This window comes from Durio zibethinus, chromosome 21 (assembly GCF_047325235.1).
Source record: "Durio zibethinus cultivar Kanyao isolate XHJ-2024 chromosome 21, ASM4732523v1, whole genome shotgun sequence".
Classification (NCBI taxonomy): Eukaryota; Viridiplantae; Streptophyta; class Magnoliopsida; order Malvales; family Malvaceae; genus Durio; species Durio zibethinus.
Window position 1 is genome coordinate 10,305,336 of NC_143182.1, and position 19,620 is coordinate 10,324,955.

Below are 19,620 nucleotides of genomic sequence, written 5' to 3' on the forward strand. Positions count from 1 at the left end.
AATGTTACATTGATGCCTTCACTCTTCCTTTTACCTTATGGTAACCCTGTTCGACATGCACTTGAACACTTTTAATTTTTCACGTTTGTGATTGTCAGAAATATATAGCATGGATTTGGAAAGTTCGTAGTAGCCATAAAAAACGCTGATTGTTTTGAATGTCTATAAAGGCGGGCCAGAAGGCATGAACCAGAACCCGAAAGAACGACAGTCAACTTCGCCATGCTCCGGTCTCTCTTTCCTTCTACTCACACTCATAGGCGTGTTACCTACAACTCGACACTTACTTTCACTTCACTTGCCCCTTCATTTTTTACCCCAGAGCTCACTAACCCATCTCCTCCTTCTCCAATAGCATTGGAAACCAACCTTAATCACTACAAATCATCTCAATCTCAACCCTCCTTCCCTCCCTTTTCAGCTTCAAATCTCGAGCTATACGAATCTTTGGTTGCCCGGTACAGAGATTCTCGTAGCTTAACCGACGCAAAAGAGTTTCATTTGCAGGTTTTAAAACATGGGTTTGATGGAGATTTGTTCTTGTCCAACTCCCTCATCAATGTTTATGTAAGAGCTGGTGAATTGATGTCTGCACGAAAAGTGTTCGACGAAATGCCTGAGAGGAATCCAGTTACATGGGCTTGCTTGATTTCTGGGTATAACCAAAATGGGATGCCTAATGAGGCTTGTGGGGTTTTTAAAGAGATGGTTGGTACGGGTTTTTGGCCAACTCATTATGCCTTTGGCAGTGTTCTTCGAGCTTGTCAGGAGCTTGGATCCTATGGGCTTCAAATTGGTTTGCAAATTCATGGGTTGATTTCGAAATCTCAATATTCGTATGATGTAGTTGTTTGTAATGTGCTGATATCGATGTATGGGAGTTGTTTGGGGTGCATTTCTGATGCTCGTCGAGTTTTTGATGACATACAGGTTAAAAATTCAATATCTTGGAACTCTGTTATATCAGTTTATTCACAAAGTAGGGATGCAGTGTCTGCCTTTGAGCTGTTCTCAAGGATGCAAATAGAGGGTATAGGAATCAGTTTCAAGCCTAATGAATATACATTTGGGAGTTTGATAACTGCTGCCTGTTCTTCCTTTGATTATGGTTTCAGTTTGCTTGAACAAGTGCTTTGCAGGATTACAAAATCTGGGTTTCTTTCAGATCTCTATGTGGGTAGTGCTTTGATAAGTGGCTTTGCAAGGTTTGGTTTAACTAACTATGCTATGAAGATTTTTGGGCAGATGAGTAGGAGAAATGCAGTCTCTGTGAATGGCTTGATGGTTGGATTGATAAGGCAGAGATGTGGAGAAGAAGCAGCTGAAGTTTTTATGGAGATGACAAACTTGGTTGATTTAAATTTTGATTCTTACGTTATTCTGTTAAGTTCTTTTGGTGAATTTTCTGTGTTAGAAGAAGGGAGAAGAAAAGGTAGAGAGGTTCATGGATATTTGATTCGTAGGGGCTTAAGTGATGCCGTGGTTGCAATTGGGAATGGACTTATTAACATGTATGCTAAATGTGGTGATATTGCTGCTGCTATTTCTGTTTTCAGACTTATGGTTAATAAAGATTTGGTCTCTTGGAATACCATGATTTCTGGTCTTGACCAGAATGAGTGTTTTGAAGATGCTGTCTCAAGCTTCTGTGCAATGAGAGAAACTGGACTAATGCCTTCAAATTACACTATAATAAGCGCTTTGAGTTCATGTGCAAGCTTGCGCTGGAGCACGCTTGGACAGCAAATACATGGTGAAGGTCTAAAATTGGGACTTGATCTGGATGTTTCAGTTTCAAATGCTCTTCTTGCATTATATGCCAATATCGGATGTCTTTCTGAATGCAAAAACATTTTCTCCTTGATGCTGGACCACGATCAAGTTTCATGGAATTCTGTGGTTGGAGCATTAGCTGATTCGGAGTCTTCAGTTTCGGAAGCTGTTGAATACTTTTTGGACATGAGGCATACTGGGTTGGATCCTAACAGAATAACCTTTATAAACCTTCTTGCGGCAGTATCATCTCTTTCACTCAGCAAATTGAGCCATCAGATACATTCACTAGTAATTAAATACCATCTTGCAAATGACTGTTCTGTGGAGAATGCACTTTTGGCTTGTTATGGAAAATGTGGAGAGATGGATGAATGTGAGAAGATCTTTTCCAGGATGTCTGAGAGAAGAGATGAAGTTAGTTGGAATTCCATGATTTCTGGGTATATACATAATGAGCTATTGCACAAAGCTGTGAATTTAGTCTGGTTTATGATGCAGAGGGGTCAGAAACTGGATGGTTTCACCTTTGCCACTGTTCTTAGTGCCTGTGCTTCAGTTGCAACATTAGAGCGAGGCATGGAAGTTCATGCTTGTGCTATAAGAGCTTGTTTAGAATCTGATGTTGTAGTTGGAAGCGCAATTGTTGATATGTACTCCAAATGTGGAAGGATAGATTATGCTTCAAAATTTTTTAATATGATGCCAATAAGGAATGTATACTCTTGGAATTCAATGATATCAGGCCATGCACGTCATGGACATGGGGACAAAGCTCTCAAGCTCTTTACACATATGAAGCTAGAAGGTCAATTGCCAGATCAGGTAACCTTTGTTGGGGTCTTATCAGCTTGTAGCCATGTGGGATTGGTTGATGAAGGATTTACTCATTTCAACTCTATGACAGAAGTGTATGGGTTGGCTCCCAAGATGGAGCACTTTTCATGTATGGTGGATCTCCTTGGGCGGGCCGGTGAACTTGATACGATGGAAGATTTTATCAATAGCATGCCAATGAAGCCTAATGTTCTTATTTGGAGGACAGTCTTAGGGGCTAGCTGCCGAGCAAATGGTCACAAGACAGAGTTGGGTAGGAAGGCTGCTGAGATGCTTTTTGACTTGGAACCTCAAAATGCTGTGAACTATGTTCTTCTTGCTAACATGTATGCTTCTGGGGGAAAGTGGGAAGGTGTAGCTGATGCTAGGGTTGCAATGAGAAAGGCAGCAGCAAAGAAAGAAGCTGGTTGTAGTTGGGTCACAATGAAAGATGGCGTCCATGTATTTGTGGCAGGTGATAAATCACACCCTGATAATGATTTGATCTATGCAAAACTGAAGGAACTTAACAGAAAAATGAGGGATGCTGGATATTTGCCGCAGACAAGGTTTGCATTGTATGACTTGGAACCAGAGAGTAAAGAGGAACTCCTCAGCTACCATAGTGAGAAACTTGCAGTCGCTTTTGTTCTCACACGCAATTCAGAATTACCAATTAGGATAATGAAAAACCTTCGGGTTTGCGGTGACTGCCACATGGCCTTCAAGTATATATCAAAGATTGTAGGTAGGCTAATTATATTACGGGATTCGAACAGATTTCATCATTTTAATGATGGTAAGTGTTCATGTGGGGATTACTGGTGACTGACTTGTCAGGCTTGATTTGTCCTTGGAGGATTTTGGCATTGCATGCTGAAGCTCAACACTTGGGAGGATTTGGTGAATATCATGAAGTTGGTTTATTCTGCCTATGAAGAGTCCATACCTGAATTTGATATGTGCTGAATATTTAACAGTTTCTAAGAAACTGTTGAAATACAAATTAGTTCGATGGTTCACTATTGGTTGGATCAGCATGGAGAGTTCAAAGCAAAGTTTATTACATTGTAGTCACTTGGAGGGAATAGAGGGTTTGAACTCCCTTTAGATAAGGACATTGCTCTGCCTTTCATACCTAGCATCCCAACTATTACAAAACGTTGGTGATTGCTTTCTTGCTCATACTATGATAGTGAGTTTTATCACTCTTTGGACACATTCTTGAAAAGAATTCTGAGTAGACATTTTTACAACCATTCGTTCAGCGGTTATATTGTTTATGAAAGAGGGAAATATTTCTTTTTAGCCCTTGAATGTTCGAGCTAAATTTTAAAATGTGTTTTTGGTTTTGCAGATCAAATATTGGTTTTGACTTCAGAAGCCAAGCCAGAGAATGAATGCTGTATGTGCACATCAAAACATGCTTACATGCATGAAGTATTCTTACACCTTATGGCTTCAAAGTATTACAACATGAGCTTGTGCTGTCCATGGAATAAGCAAAATAAGAAATGACAAATGGAGCATACCTTCTGAGAGATGCTGTAAGAAGATGGATAGTATGTTTCTTGTGATCAGGATCAAGGGATTTGAATATTCAGGATATTTCTTATAGTGAAGAATGACTATCAAATCCAGAAAATTTTTCTGTTTTCATGGTGATTGGAGAGTTCCTTGCTTCCCATGGAGGACCGAAATGTTGAAAGCAGTACGAAGGAATGTGCTCGAACATTTCATTATCTTACTGCAACTACCTTTACAAAATTGTTGATTACCCAGGAACATCTAAAATTATGTGCATAGAGAACTCGCCAGAGTGTTTGATCATGTTGGGAATATGCTAGCTTGTGCAGCAAACGATATTTGTGAATCTTAGGTTTGGTGATTTGGTGGCTGGTGGCTAGTAAATGCAGTTGAAGCTTGCTCATCCAAAGATTTTTCCCACATTTAGAAAATGAAATTCAATGGTGATGAGGACACTGGAAAGATAAGTAATTGCTGATGTTAATAATCTTGGACTTTGAACACTGCTAATGTAATAGAGGTGGTAATGTACAATTTTTTGTATCATTCTTCACATGCGATTCCAGGTTTCTGGGTGGTTACTTTTTCTTAATTGAAATTTTACCTTGATATGAAAGGTTGCTCGAGATTGGATTTCCTTGACCTATAATGATGCGGGGAAGGGCCCGACGCCAACAATTTCTTGGAGAGTTAACCTTTTAATGCAATATTCATTCTTCACCTTCCTCTATTCCTGGATAAAAGAATCAATGCTAGTGGTTGCTAAACTTTCATGCATAAAAAGCTGCTTTTAAGTACTAATGTTGTCCCTTTGAAATGCATTTTACATTGCAACTAAGTCGATTGTTTCATTTGATTATAAATATAGAATAATCTACTTAGCATAAATAATTTGCTTTGAGTGTTGCACGGAATTAACCGCATGTTTCACTTTGCTTTTATATATAGCAAGTTGTGGGGTGACAACACTATAGTTTGCAAAAACCGTAAATATGAAAATAATGGCAAAGAATAAAAACCAGTGTCAAGGTCATCTAACTGATTGATGTTTATATTAGTTACTGTTTCTGAAACGTTATTATGCAGCCGCCTCCAATTGTGTGAAAACAGTGACTGCAATAGCAACATTTCATGCAAAGCAAGATGGAATATGAAGACCAATAAAACCATGCAATTTGCTTTAGCCGGACATGACAGGTTAGCTGAAATCTTAGGTGGGCATCTAAAAATAATATCATGCATCCATGATCTCTTAGTAGCTCTCCATTCATCTGATCCAAAGTACAAATTATGTTTGTCATTTTTTATTTGTATTATGATGGCTTGCTTCATTGAGGAATTAACATGGCAATTGCATTGTTTTGTTGCCATTCAGCTGTATAACTCCATACAGGTAAGAAGATGAGAAAGTAACCTTCGAAGGATCATGCTAGCGTAAAAGGGTTTACGTAATTCAACTTGTATGTATCATCTTATATCCATTTTGTACTTAAAAATGAAGTGAACTTCCCACACTATGCTCTGTCTCGTATGTTTGAGAAAAGAATCTTGTAGGGTTGATGGCTCAACCATTTTAGAACAATTGTTTAGTCAAATTGTGGATGATAAGGGCTTGCATTTAGCCATAACATGCTAAATGCTGTCATAAATATTCTCATAACTGGACTAGTTTAAGTGACATGTCAATAAATTATTTGATTTCGCTGCATCTGTGTTTGGTAACACCAAAGAGGACACAGGACCGGGTCAAGCACGTTAAAACTCCTGTCTCCCACTGTCCTTGCTTTTAATTTAGCTTAGTTGGAAGTGTTTGGGTCCAAGGAAACCCAAGGGAATGAAAAGTCAATATTGGTTTCATTTTGTCCACTGGTGCCTTGTGTTTTTTATCCTACTTTTTATTTCATTCTCTGTTTGTTTTCTTCTAATTATTGTGTTTCATGTGCAAAGGGCAAAAGGCTTGCTTTCTTTCTTGACAAAAAAGACGCACTATGATCCTGCAGCTCCGAATGGGACCCTTAGAAACCATATAGATATCACCAAGGAGAGAATCTGTTAGTAAGAGATGTTAATTTATTGCTTGGTTGATGCTGATGCTTATATGGTGGTGGGGTTAGTCTCTTTCTTTTTTTTTGTTTCATTTTCAGGTGGAAGAATGCTTTAAGTAAAAATTTCTCTTCAGGATTTGAGGATCTAGAAGTTTGACGGGGAGGTTGTCCCATTTTGCCTTCTTAAATGGCTTGAAGAGAAATTGCAACGGATTGACAACCCTCTCTAATTTGGGTTGGAAATCAGAAGATTGAGCAGCTCATTGTGTGGTTAAAACATGTTCTTAAGATATTCAGAATCTTCTAGTCTACCTGCTCCCGGGCTTGTTCCTATGTGTGGAATAATCCCTTGGAAAGTGATAGAGCCTTTTGAAGTCAGATTGCTGTCCTCTTTTTTTGCCCTTTAGACGGATTGGAACAGGACGAATTCAAACTTTGGACTTTCCTGTTCAAGGAATTATGTAGCTATGTATTAGATTATTGATGAAAAATTATTTAATATACTGTTTTAAGAATTTTTTAACTCTGAAGATAAATGCAAGACTAACGTATATTTCAATTTTTAATTAATTTTTATTTTTTATTATACTTTAAAAGGAATATATCATCGCGCTTTTTAAATCTAAAAATGTTATTGTCATTGATTATTTCTCGTGCTTATAAACCCCACAGTCGGCACTCAGCAAGTGGTTTAAAACTTAAAAAAAAAAAAATTTTTGATGGATCATAATTAATTAGCTTGTCGATGAACCAGAACTTGAAACCAAACTGTAAGATAGTCTTCAACAGATCTACTCCAACAACTTAATCAAATTTTTTTAAACAGCAAGTTTCATTAACATTATCAGATGCCAACACATTATTGTTTGCATCGGAAATCATTTCAACACGGCGAATAGTTTACATAAACCAAAATTTTAAAGAAAACTCAGAAATCAAATTTCTGGGAACAAAAAAGAACTACAGGAAAGCAGGTATGTATGAGTGCAAATTATTGTGAAGTTAGGGGCTTTCTAAGAGATAAGCAAAAGAAACAAAACAAGTTACAGAAATCTATAACTATAACGAGGTTGATGCTTAGAGTACCCTCGATTGCGTCAAATTCTGTTATTGAACCATAATCAGTTGCTGGGCTTCTAATTGAATTCCTTCTTTAATTTTTCTAATAAAATCTTCACATTTCTTGTTTAACTCTTCATTACTCATCAACCCAAGTTCTTCATCTTCGTCTTCCTCAACTGAAACAAACTCATTTCTATCTTCTTCACCTGCATCTTTTACTACCAAGGGCACATGTTCTCTTCCTTGAAGCAGGGTCAAATCTTGATCAACTTCTGGAATAACTTTTGCATTTACAATAGCTTTCGGCTCTGGTGATTTAGCGTGTAATTCTCTTTCACTACCTTCCTTACTCTTGAGAGTCTTTTCAGCTTTAAAATCAGTCTCCACCGAAGAACTACCGATCAAACCAGAGCTGGTGACAATGAAAACAAGAAGTCCATTGCAAAGTAGAAACATGTAATTCTTACCAACATTGAAACTAAAGAGCTGTAAACCATATGCTAAAACATGGAAGTTGCACAACAAAGGGTAGGATATTATAACAGAAAGGACTGAAAAAGGGAGCAAAATTTTGGTGACTAGCTTCAGAAAATGAGAACTGCTGATCAATTGAATCGGAGTATGGATTTGTTTGTAAATATTCTCCATACTTTCTTTCTTCTCTTTTCAGCTATAGAAAGGAGCTGGAGAGAGAGATATAAAGAGCTTCAGCAGTGGCAGAGAGATGCTTTTGAGCTTAGATTAATAGCATTAGCTGAAGGGAAATGGGGCAAAAGCTTTACTTATATAGGAAGAGATGGAAGCTAATTCCTTGAACTTACCCCTAGTCAACCACTTTTTTAAGCTATTTCAAAATTTTTAATAAAATAATTCGCAATCTCGGAATATGATTAATTTTGTAATGACTGATGACTAACTAATAAGAAGACCAAGACTGATATAATTTTGGATATATTTAATCTCTGATCTACCATCCCTTTGGCTTGTAAAATATAATATAAAGAAAAAAAAAATTGAACTACCACTTTTTGTCTTACAGCCTTTAGAATGGAACAGTGTTTTTAACATTGATATTGGTAGCTATAATTAATTAGATTCTCAATTTTTTTAAAATTTTCTACCCTCTGAAAAATGTATTAATCGAAATTTTATATCAATTTAATAGTAACCAGAATCTATTAATTCCAGCTATTAGTGTTTAAATCTCTGTTAATTTTGAATATTAAAGGGGAAAAGCATTGAGTTTCTAAAAAAATGGATTCAATTTTTGAGATACAGGTTATGTTTAATTCTCTATAAAATTATATACAAAAAAAAAAAATTAATGATAAATTTAATTTACTTCACCAAATTTGGGGTTTATTTATAAAAAAATTAAAACTTTTTTATGAGAATAATACAATACCGTGTCCTGTAATGAATATACCGTTAAGACATTAAATTTTAAACTAGAGTTTTATAATATTGTTATCGTAATTCATTGATACATACAAGTTATTTAATGAGAAAATTGGTGGCAGAACTTAAGATTTGAGTTGTAAACAAGTTATGATCAGACTATTAAAACAGCAAATGTAGTTTTAAATGGTTCATTTAATTGCCAATTTTTTTAGTTAAAATGGCCTTTTCTCCGGATGGTAGGTCTTTAAATTTGGCCTTCATGGTAGGCCTATGGGCATTCGCTATAGTACCTTCATAATTTGAGTTCTGGAAGGTGTAGATCTTTAAGTTTCACATTTGGGGTAACAGTAATTCTCAAACGGCTCCATCTCTGTATTTCCAACAAATTTTTCTTGAATTTAAAAGACAACCAAATTCATAAATGGCATCTCAAAAAATTCATGAATGTTTCTAGCATAGTGAATTATTGTAGAATATATTAAATGATTTTTTTAATACATTAGAAAATTTTGTTATGTTCTCCTTGTTACATGAGAAAATTAAAATGTCATATCTATATGAATAATGAAGTATCCAAGAAAATATATAATCATATATATATTAAAATAAATTGAAGACTCATGTATCATATATAAAATATAAAATAGCACTTTTCAAACCATGCCCTGAGTTCCAGTCAAAGAAATGATATATCATATATTAGATGCTATCAAACAATGTCCTATGTCATCTTAACCAATAATATAAAAGAAAATGAGACCCTATATAACAAAATTTGCGTTCAAATACCTAATATAATTGGGTTTAATTAAAAAATGAAAAAGAAAAAAGAATAATTTCTTCGAATTTCCTCATTGGAAGGTTGATCACGGTTCTTAGGGCACAATGACTTGGGGTCAACGAGACTGATTGGCTTGGAAAGCCAGGGACCCCACCCTTTCTAGCTTTTGTTGGGGCATGCTATGGTAGGTCAACTCGGTCAGCTTTAAATTATATACATGTTTGTTCACACATTACGCGGTTTGGTTTCCGAGGGCCTCGCTCTACCAAACTTACTAAACTGCTTACCAAAGTTAAATTATTTTAACCATCATCCTTTTAAGATGGGTAAGAAAAAATTTTTGCAGTTGCCAACGCGCTACCACCATTCATGATATAACGTCTCAACTGTTAGAACTTGAGTTTTTTTTTTTTTTTTTATATATAAAGGAGGTCAAGTGTTACCATCGTATACGAAATAATTTTTTACATAATCTGCGACGCATCTTAACATATATACTTGAGACGGTCAATTAATAATATTATATATATATACAAATAATATATTAATAAAAAGCAATCAACTTATAAAATTATAACATAGAAATATTAGTATTATAGCATTAAACTTTTAAGAATAATAAGAGTTTTAAATTAATGATAAAATTACTAATTACACTATTTTTCAATGAATTATTAAATTTTTTTTTAGAAATTTAAAATTAAAATAAAAGAATATAAATAAATTAATCATTAAATAATATATTTTTATCAAAACAAAAAAATAAATGTAATTTTAAAAGAATGAAATTTAAACTTTGAGATTGGAAATTATGATTTCTTTTTTTTTTTTTGTTACCAATGGGATAGAGTCCTGCATTAAAAAGGAAGGAAGGTGTCTTCTTAATGTTTTCTTGACCACTAGATCAAGAAACTGAATATATGATTTTTTTTTCTTAACTTTCTATGAAGCGGTTCCAATTTTTTTTTTTTTGTTGAAAAAAAAAATTTAAGATAACATGAGATAAAGATTTAAAATAAAATTAAAAATAAAAATTATAGGTAAAGAGATATTGTAATAAGGTCGAAAGAAAAGAAAAACACATATTTAATACTTAGTTTGAGATTTGAAATCTTGTTGAGAAAGTTAAAAAGTTAATTTAATTTTTGTTAACTTCGTATGATCGTGATTTAAAATTTATTACAAATCTCTAGTTTGATTTTAAGAATTTATAAATAATGATTTATGAATACAATAAATAGAAGCATAATAATATAATTTTAATACTTTTTAAATTAAAATAACTCATAAAATTAATTTTTAAAATCACAAAAAAAATGTAGTAATTTTAATTTAAAAAATTAAATTAATTTTAATATATATATCCGAAGGACTTTTAAAAACTTTGGAGGGCTTTGGCCCTCTCTAGCTATAATGAGGAACCGTCTTTGTATGTAACATTTCAATTGTTAGAATTTGTAATTTTATTTTTATATAAAAATATGAGGATAGAAAAAAAATTATAGATAATTTTTTAAATTTTAAATTTGAATTTTAAATTTATTGAATTTCGTTACTTAAAAATGATTTTATAAATCAATTAGATTAACTCTTAAGATCAATTTATGATATTTATTATTTAGTGTAAAGTGTTACTATTTTTCATAAATAAATAAAAAAGTTAGAAAAAATAATAAAAAATTAGCAAAAATTTTAATCTTGATTACTGAAATTAAAAATTTAACATTTTATAAATAAATTTCACGATTATTACAAAGGTCAAAGCTTAAGGATTTATTTTTTCTCTCCACTAAATTTCCCTGTTAAAAAAAAAAAAAACAGAAAAACAAAAGGGGGCAATACAATTTATAAGTTTCAATATAATGGCAAGTTAAATATTAGACAGGGAAGTTTACATATGTGGATTGAAGATCGCATTTTGCAGTACTGATCGCCTAAATTGTTATGTGAAATGAAAACTTAAGAATAAAAATTTCCCTGGTTCAATTTAGGGTTAGAAAATGTAAAACCTAAGAATATTCTAGCAGGTAGCAGTGTAGAATTATTATCTGATTTTGACCCAATCAAAAGTAGAAAGGACGTTGCAATAATATTATAGTTGTAGTTGATTGATTCTTTGCCTACTGCTGCTGCTTCTGTTTTCAAGTATCCAAGCTTGACCATGTCAACCTAACTCAATTCAGTTTTCTACTGTAAAGTCACCTCGTAATTTACTGAAACTTTTCTTTCCCGAAGAATAAATCATTGCACACGGTAAAGGTCGAAAAATTGACTAGAATTTCTCTATTTTTTCTTGGTCTAAAAAGAATATACACGTTTTATTCAATATGTGCATCATGGGTCGTTTTTACTTTTAGCGACATAATATGATTTATTTTTTGTTTGGTGAAGTCGTGTGACATGAGAACAATCTAGTAATTCGCTTTTGAATTTTTGCTCGATTTGGATACTTTTTTAGATCTTTTAAATAAATCTAGTTTATTTTTCTATTGTTTTCAATTGAACTCTTAAAATATTATTTTTGTTAATTAAATTATTATTTTTCAAACGAATTTTATTCGTGTTTATGCAAAATAAAATTTTAATTAAATAAAAATAATATTTAAAGTACTCACTTAGACATACAATTAGATATATTTATAGATTGGGTCTTGTTTGGGTCAAGCTTAAACACAATAACATCTTACAGACTTATTCAAGTTCAATCTAGCTTGATAATTTGGGTTTCAAATTTTACATAAAGCAATCTAGATTATTAAATAATACAATCTAAATTCATCAAATTATTTTTTAAAATATAATATTATTTTTTTATTAAATTTTAAAACATGAATAACTTAATATAATATATATAAAAAATTTAAAAATTTACTTACATCGGTAAAAGTGTTAAGTCTTTTTTTTACTCTTAGATTAAAATAAAATTCATAACACTTATCCTTAGTCATTTTGATTCAAAACTAAAAAAAAGCATAATATTTACGCTAATGTATCAATAGAGATGTTCATGGGCTAGACTAAACACATATTTAATATTAATAGATTATATACTGTTCAAATCCAAACTGGCCCATATTTTAGGTTTTAAAATTTTCTTAAGTTTTACCCAAATTAAAAAATAAATCTCAAACATATCAATTAAACTTAATTTATATAATAAAAAATTAAATTTTTTAAAAAAATAAATATAAAAATAAATTTTCATATGAAATTTTATTTTTATAGTGTATATATATATATATATATATATATACCTATATAATTATAATATTTTATATATTTCCTTTGAACCAAGCCGAATTGGTATTAAGTTTTAATTTTTTTTTTAAGATCTAGTTTGAAATAGATTTAAAAATTTTATCAAATTTATTTAATGAATTTTAATTTTTTATTTAATCAATTTCAAAATATAAACGAACATTTGAATTTACGTGAATAATTCGATCTTTGAATAAATTTATTAAATAAATCTCTCTTAAAAAAACAATATATATTATATAATTAAAAAAAAAAACTGGATAAACTGAGTTTAAAATATTAAAATCAAGGTTCAATCTAACCCGTCTTTTAAATGTACCTATTTTTTAAAATCCAAATCAGTTTAATAAACTTAATATTTATGCCCAAATCCTCTTAAACAGTAGACTGATCTTTTAAGTTTGGAAAAATACAACGACCTTTGGACAAATTTAAATCCGATAAAGAATAAATTTTATTTAATATTTAACCAATAAAAATTCAAAGAAATGGACTTTGTGATCGACAAAGGAATGCAAAGAAAGATGGAGAAGGGGAGTTGATTAAAGAAAAATAATTAAAATGGATCATTTTTTTACTTTAGCATGATAAATATATCCCTCTCTTTATATATATAATAATGACCAAATTTAATCTTCATCTTCAACCTTCCTCAACCTCAACCGAGTTTGGTGTCTTATATTCAAGTTCACTGTTTCATTTCCAATTCATAGAATAAAAATTTTTCCCCTACACTCTTGTAAAATTTAAAGTGGATGAAATTTTTAGATTTTAATGATAAAATTAAAGTTGTCACATATATGTTTTTAGATTATATTAAAATTTATCCATTTAATATTTATATATATATGAAGAACAATTAATGTAAAAATTTTTAATTTTATATTTTTTAATAAATCAAATTGATAAGAGAAATAAATTAAAATTTTATTTTATTTTATTTTTTAAATTTATTAAAATTAATTATTAAAAAATATATAATTAAAAAATTTTCACTGATATAAGTTAATTTATTCTCCATGCATATATATTCTAATTTTATTATTGCATTGTTTTAGATAAATTTATTAATAGTATTTTGTTCTTTTAACCCAACCGAAGAACCGAATCCTCAACGGCCAAGGCCATAGATGATGAAATTGGCGCTTTTACCGCCATTTTGTATGTATAAAAAAAATTTAATAAGACCTGATAAGATTAAAAAAATCTAAAAAAATCCTGACCTCACATAGCAGATTTGATTAGCAGTTGAAAAACCCCATTTTCACTTTGCTAAACTTCTCAAGAACTCAAAGGGTAAACTGCCAAAGATATTTTCTAACATTCTTTTCTTAACCCAACTATCTTTGTATGATATAAAAATCCAACAGAAACCTTGTACTCAACATTTCTTTAGTTTTGTTTGATCAGTTATATTAATTGCATGGCTACACACATTACGCCTTGTTCTTCTTCTTCTTCTTCCTCACTTACCTTTTCTTCTGAATTCAATGTTTGTAAGCCAAGAAAATGTTGTTTCTCCAAATGGGTTTCTCAAGTTCGTCCAAGAATCCTTGCGAGAAACCATTTCCAGATCAAATCCTCAAATGGGCAGCCACTAAATGCTGTTTCTATGCAGGATGGTCAGTCATTTTATTTCAATTTTATTTTGTTTTTTCTTTCGTGTTCTGTTTATCTGTTTTGATTGTTATAGTACGCAATGAATTGTCTTTGTGAATGAAACTTACTTTTACTTTAGATAATTGATTTTCTGTTAGTAATGTAATCTGTTGTTTGCAAGTATTCTTTTGTTGGCATTGGAATTGTGGAAAGAAATACGCTGCTTTTAGCTTTCGAGATTGGAGATATAGAAATATTTCACTTCACCAATGTATGATTTCTGGGAAGTTTTGATGTTGTGTGCTGATATAATTTTAATGAATAATTATCAATTTGTCAAATAAAACAACTTCAACATTTCTTAAAAGATTTGGATTGAATCTGATGGAGCAATAGTTTCTTTTACCATGTATGATACCAATGACATGCTGTGGTGAAAATTTGGACATGTAATCCAAATTGCCATTTCAAAGTATGTTTTGAATTCTGGAAATCATGTGCTTTTTGCCTTCCAACCAGTCTTTTTCCTCATCTAGGAACTTCTTTTGCAATCTTTTCTTCATCAAGTTTGTCCTTTGTTTAGTTTCTGATTTTTTATCCTTCAAGTGCTCTTTGGATTAGGTATGGATGGAAGGCCTTTGGCCAAAGGAATCAAGCCTGAAGAGGAAGAAGTTTTCTTTGACTTCTCAGACCCAGAGGAAGTACAGACTACTCTCAGCATAGCTGTTGTTGGAGCTTCAGGGGACCTTGCTAAGAAGAAAATTTTTCCTGCACTTTTTGCCCTTTACTATGAAGATTGTCTTCCTGAGGTAACGCCCTTCATTTCTTCACAGGGTTTCATTTTCTGAAGATAGAATAATTTTCTTTAACCAGAGTCAAGATAATTTATATTTGGCAGAGAGCTAAGTTGTTTTCAATGACTAGTGAGTTTGTATCTTTTTCTTATGTTTTCGCTTGTAATGCAGAACTTTGTGGTTTTTGGTTATGCTCGTACTACACTGACAGATGAAGAGCTCAGGAACATGATTAGTGGAACTTTAACTTGTAGAATTGATACGAAGTAAGATTAATATCATGTTAAATTAATTTGATTAATCTCTATCACGTTTTATCTAAAAACTCTGTATGCCGTTGTGTTAATTTATTATGTGGTGTCTGGTATGACTTATAGCGAAAATTGTGAAGCTAAAATGGAGCAGTTCTTGAAGAGATGCTTTTACCATTCAGGTCAGTATAATTCCGAGGAGCATTTTGCAGAACTAGATAGCAAGCTGAAAGAGAAAGAGGTAACGTCTTCCTTTGCATTTTTCCTCAGGTTTCTTAACGTCCATTCAACCTTATTCTAATGTTTTCATGTTTAATTTTGCAACTAGTTTAGGAATGTAATGGTAGTTACAAGAGTTGGAAGGTTTATCACTGCGTACCTCATGGCACTAAGTTTACTATCTCTTTATGGAATAGCATGAAATAAAATTGAGAATGTTAGAATTATCCTTGAGATTTAGAGAAATTTTCTTTTGCAAAATTTTGTTCTTTTTAGCATACTAAGTTTGATGTATTTATCTTATAATAGTCTCTGAAACCATTTTATCTTTTAAAAGGTTGAAGTATTGGATTCGAGAGTAAAGCTGAATTATAGCAACAAAAACATGTTCATAACATTTTACTATTTGTTCTACATTCAAATTGTGATGCCGCATGGTCTTCTTGTTTTAGTCGAGGCACTTTTAGAATGGTGCATTAAGGAAAGGTTTTTCATGTTCGTTCTTTTAGGATTAATACAAGAAGAATTGGTCTAAGAAAAGATTGATTAAGATCTCATACTTAATAAAGTATAATACAGAAGGTTAGACTGCTCTTTTAACTTTTGAATGGTGGCTAAACCCCTTGTATGTTATTGAACTAAAACAAAATACTATCATGTTGGTGAACAAACTGATGGATTTCTTTTTTGCCTACTAAATATACAATGGATGGAAACTGAGTTGCTGGTTCCATCTTAGACTTCTCTCCATCCTAACATTGGAAAATGCTTCTTTCCAGGCTGGAAAACTGTCAAATAGGTTATTTTACTTGTCAGTACCTCCAAACATATTTGTGGATGTGGTGAGATGTGCCAGCCTCAAAGCCTCTTCAGCAAATGGGTGGACAAGGGTCATTGTTGAAAAGCCATTTGGCCGTGATTCAGAGTCCTCTGCTGAGCTAACAAGATGTCTGAAGCGTTATTTAACTGAGGATCAGATCTTCAGGTACATGTTGCTTTATAGTTTTATATAGAAAATTGCAAATTGATAGAACTAAAAGAACAGCTCAATTTTGATAATGCTTTTTTTTAGGATTGACCATTACTTGGGCAAGGAACTTGTTGAGAATCTCTCAGTGCTTCGCTTCTCAAATCTTGTTTTTGAACCTTTGTGGTCAAGGAATTATATCCGCAATGTGCAATTGATATTTTCTGAAGACTTTGGTACTGAAGGACGAGGGGGGTGAGTTGTGTACTCTTCCTGATGTTTTTGTATTTAAAAACATGGTTCTTTCCAAAGACCAAGATCACTTTAAGTGTTTCTTGTTAATTTCAGTTATTTTGATCATTATGGAATCATACGAGATATAATGCAAAATCATCTCCTGCAAATTCTGGCACTGTTTGCAATGGAGACTCCTGTCAGCTTAGATGCTGAGGACATTAGGAATGAAAAGGTATTGTTATTTCCTTTGACGTGATAAGTACCATTGAGAATGTGCTTTGACTTGGTGATTGATTGCTATTTATTTCATTGATTTACTTTCTGTTGTTCTTATATTTCCTAAAACTCTATTTTAAAAATCTGGTACAACATGATGGGAATGGCCCATTTTCAGGTAAAGGTTCTGAGATCAATGAAACAACTGCAGCTCGAGGATGTCATCATTGGTCAGTATAAGGGCCACAACAAGGGCGGTAGAAGATATCCAGGTTATACTGATGACTCAACTGTACCAAATAACAGTATTACGCCTACATTTGCTGCAGCAGCTCTGTTTATAAATAATGCAAGATGGGATGGTGTCCCTTTTCTCATGAAGGCCGGCAAAGCTCTCCATACTAGGCGGTAGGTGGATATTTTTATTTATTGATTTTATATTGAGGGCCTATGCCTTGTAATCATCCCTATAATTGAATGGCCTGAAAAGTTGTGGGTTGAAAATCCAGGGCAGAAATCAGAGTTCAGTTTAGACATGTTCCAGGTAATTTGTACAAGCAGAATTTTGGAACTGATTTGGACAAGGCTACAAATGAGCTTGTGCTGCGCGTGCAACCTGATGAAGCCATTTATCTGAAGATCAATAACAAAGTTCCTGGTCTTGGAATGAGATTAGATCGCAGTGACCTTAATTTGCTTTATCGGGCAAGGTATGGAGATATTCAATATTTTAGTAACTCAATATATATGCTGCTTCAGTTTATTGAACTGCACTTAACTGACATTGGGAGTGTATTATCACTGAGCTTGATGTTGAAACTAAAATGTTCTGCCTATTAAAACAATACTTGCTGCCATATGTTTATCTTCAGTAGCATATACTCATTAGTAAAAACTCATCTAGCTTTCCCTTAAAATCACATGGATTAAATGAACTGATATCTACCAGGCTTCAACTTGAAAAATAAAGATCATTTTTCGACTAGCATGGTCTGAAAACTCATGCAAGTATATCTCATTTTATTTCCTTCAAGCGACATTGATGGCATTAATTTAAAACTTTGGTTCTGATATGAAGGTATTCAAAAGAAATCCCAGATGCATATGAGAGATTGCTCTTAGATGCTATAGCAGGGGAACGAAGGTTGTTCATTAGAAGTGATGAGCTAGATGCTGCTTGGTCACTGTTTACACCATTGCTAAAAGAACTCGAAGTAAAAAAGATTGCTCCAGAACTGTACCCGTATGGGAGCAGAGGACCAGTTGGAGCACATTATCTTGCGGCCAAGTACAATGTTCGATGGGGTGATCTCAGCGGAGAAGACTCATAAGCATAATGGTGCCAAAAGTTTTGAACAATCTAATTTTGTCTACTCATGAACCATGACAGGGCTCATTATATCACCCACAGTTGTTCCATTTAAGTGCATCATGTGTTTTTAGGTGGGTGATTTTCTTTGTTTTGTTGATTTGTGAAAGTACAGATAATTGAATGGCAAAGTGATTCTACATTTGCAAACAATTCGTGTGTAAATTGATTTGGTTTCAAATCAATGAACGGATTGATTTTAGTCTTCTTGGAGTGTTTCACGCATTTGTAAGGCAAAGTTTTGCTTTTGCTTTCCACAAAAGGAAAGCAATTCCTTGCTACAAACGAGTACACGCATTCAAGTGATATTCACAAGTTTGAGTCACTTTTATTTTTCTTTCTTTTAGTAACTTTCTTTGTTTTGTTTGTCTCACCTTTTAACTTTATATGGATGTTTCGAGGTTAGCTTTATTTCTTCTTTTTTTTTTCTTTTTTTTTTTGTTTTCGGGTTCACTGTGTAGAATGACAGAATAAATTCTTCAGGCAATCAACGTTTAACATCAATGACCAAATTTGTTAGACTTAAGCTTTGTTTGGCAGGAATGTTAGACTTTGTTATTGAAGTAAATATTTTTTCCATTCTTTTTCCATTTCTATTTCTTTTACTATCAAGCAAAATCCAGTAAAACCTTTTCGCAATGTTTGGTAAAAAAGGAAAGAAAATTGGAAAAAAGGAAAAATGTAAGAAAAAAAAAAAGTAATTCCTCTTGCATTGTATTTGATATAAAGGATGAAAAAAAAAAAAAAATTAAGGATAAAGTTGTAAATAAAATTATTAATTTCAGTTGTATAAGTATTTTCTTCGAACATTTGAAAAGATTGGATTTAAAGGAAAGAAAAATAGAAAAAAAAAAAGGAAAAAAGTGAAAAATGGAAAGAAAGTTATTTCTCTTTCATTGTATTTGATAAAAAGGATGAAAAATAAAGAAAAACACTAAGGGTAAAATTATAAATAAAATTATTAATTTAAGTTATATAAAAATTTTCCTCTAACATTTGAAAAGATTGAATTTGAAAGAAAGAGATGTGCAAAATCCATTTATTACATAATTCTTCTTTTCTCCTTCCCTTCTACCAAACACAATTTTAATCACAAGCTACAATAATTTTCACCTCCAAATAAGTTTACCCAAATCAAATTAACTACCTAAAAACCTTAGAAAAATGATTTCATGCATGGGTGGTTTAAGTTAATTAATAATTACCGCATGTTCATTAAACAATTAAAAAAAAGTACTAATAAGTTACACTCTATTAATAAATAAAGTTATTACATGTTTATTAATAAATATTTCAATCTCAAAA

General features: G+C 32.2%; 3 protein-coding genes across 14 annotated transcripts; 2 read left to right on the forward strand and 1 right to left on the reverse strand.

Annotated features, from left to right (window-relative positions):
- The first annotated feature begins 93 nt into the window (after window positions 1–93).
- MEF7 (Tetratricopeptide repeat (TPR)-like superfamily protein) lies at window positions 94–6,727 on the forward strand. Of its 11 annotated transcripts, XM_089750841.1 has the most exons (6): window positions 94–3,337; window positions 3,430–3,784; window positions 3,947–5,313; window positions 5,492–5,576; window positions 6,064–6,171; window positions 6,261–6,727. In XM_089750841.1, exons 1-2 carry the CDS (start codon window positions 223–225, stop codon window positions 3,525–3,527), a joined length of 3,213 nt encoding a protein of 1,070 aa, XP_089606967.1. In that variant the 5' UTR covers window positions 94–222; the 3' UTR covers window positions 3,528–3,784; window positions 3,947–5,313; window positions 5,492–5,576; window positions 6,064–6,171; window positions 6,261–6,727. The 11 variants fall into 11 exon arrangements, with proteins under 11 accessions (XP_089606967.1, XP_089606962.1, XP_089606966.1 ...); XM_089750836.1 differs by having other exon boundaries at window positions 6,064–6,727; XM_089750840.1 differs by having other exon boundaries at window positions 3,947–6,225; window positions 6,296–6,727.
- A 195-nt stretch (window positions 6,728–6,922) lies between these two features.
- LOC111305545 (uncharacterized) lies at window positions 6,923–7,987 on the reverse strand. The gene has a single exon (XM_022903186.2). It carries the CDS (start codon window positions 7,869–7,871, stop codon window positions 7,269–7,271), a length of 603 nt encoding a protein of 200 aa, XP_022758921.2. The 5' UTR covers window positions 7,872–7,987; the 3' UTR covers window positions 6,923–7,268.
- A 5,947-nt stretch (window positions 7,988–13,934) lies between these two features.
- LOC111305544 (glucose-6-phosphate 1-dehydrogenase, chloroplastic-like) lies at window positions 13,935–18,521 on the forward strand. Of its 2 annotated transcripts, none has more exons than XM_022903185.2 (10): window positions 13,935–14,285; window positions 14,884–15,071; window positions 15,228–15,322; window positions 15,434–15,548; window positions 16,306–16,511; window positions 16,599–16,748; window positions 16,842–16,962; window positions 17,125–17,354; window positions 17,456–17,656; window positions 18,025–18,521. In XM_022903185.2, the coding sequence occupies exons 1-10, from the start codon at window positions 14,087–14,089 to the stop codon at window positions 18,275–18,277; spliced, it is 1,758 nt and encodes a 585-aa protein (XP_022758920.2). In that variant the 5' UTR covers window positions 13,935–14,086; the 3' UTR covers window positions 18,278–18,521. The 2 variants fall into 2 exon arrangements, with proteins under 2 accessions (XP_022758920.2, XP_022758919.2); XM_022903184.2 differs by having other exon boundaries at window positions 13,947–14,285; window positions 14,869–15,071.
- Window positions 18,522–19,620: the final 1,099 nt, after the last annotated feature.

Excerpts from the sequence above, each read along its gene's own strand:
- LOC111305545 (XM_022903186.2), bottom strand. The coding sequence starts at position 7,871 with ATGGAGAATATTTACAAACAAATCCATACTCCGATTCAATTGATCAGC.
- LOC111305544 (XM_022903184.2), top strand. The coding sequence starts at position 14,087 with ATGGCTACACACATTACGCCTTGTTCTTCTTCTTCTTCTTCCTCACTT. Across the intron at positions 14,286-14,868 it reads TGCTGTTTCTATGCAGGATG|TGCTCTTTGGATTAGGTATG; the intron begins GTCAGTCATTTT and ends TTATCCTTCAAG. Across the intron at positions 16,512-16,598 it reads ACTGAGGATCAGATCTTCAG|GATTGACCATTACTTGGGCA; the intron begins GTACATGTTGCT and ends GCTTTTTTTTAG.
- MEF7 (XM_089750842.1), top strand. The coding sequence starts at position 223 with ATGCTCCGGTCTCTCTTTCCTTCTACTCACACTCATAGGCGTGTTACC. Across the intron at positions 3,338-3,429 it reads GTATATATCAAAGATTGTAG|GCTTGATTTGTCCTTGGAGG; the intron begins GTAGGCTAATTA and ends CTGACTTGTCAG.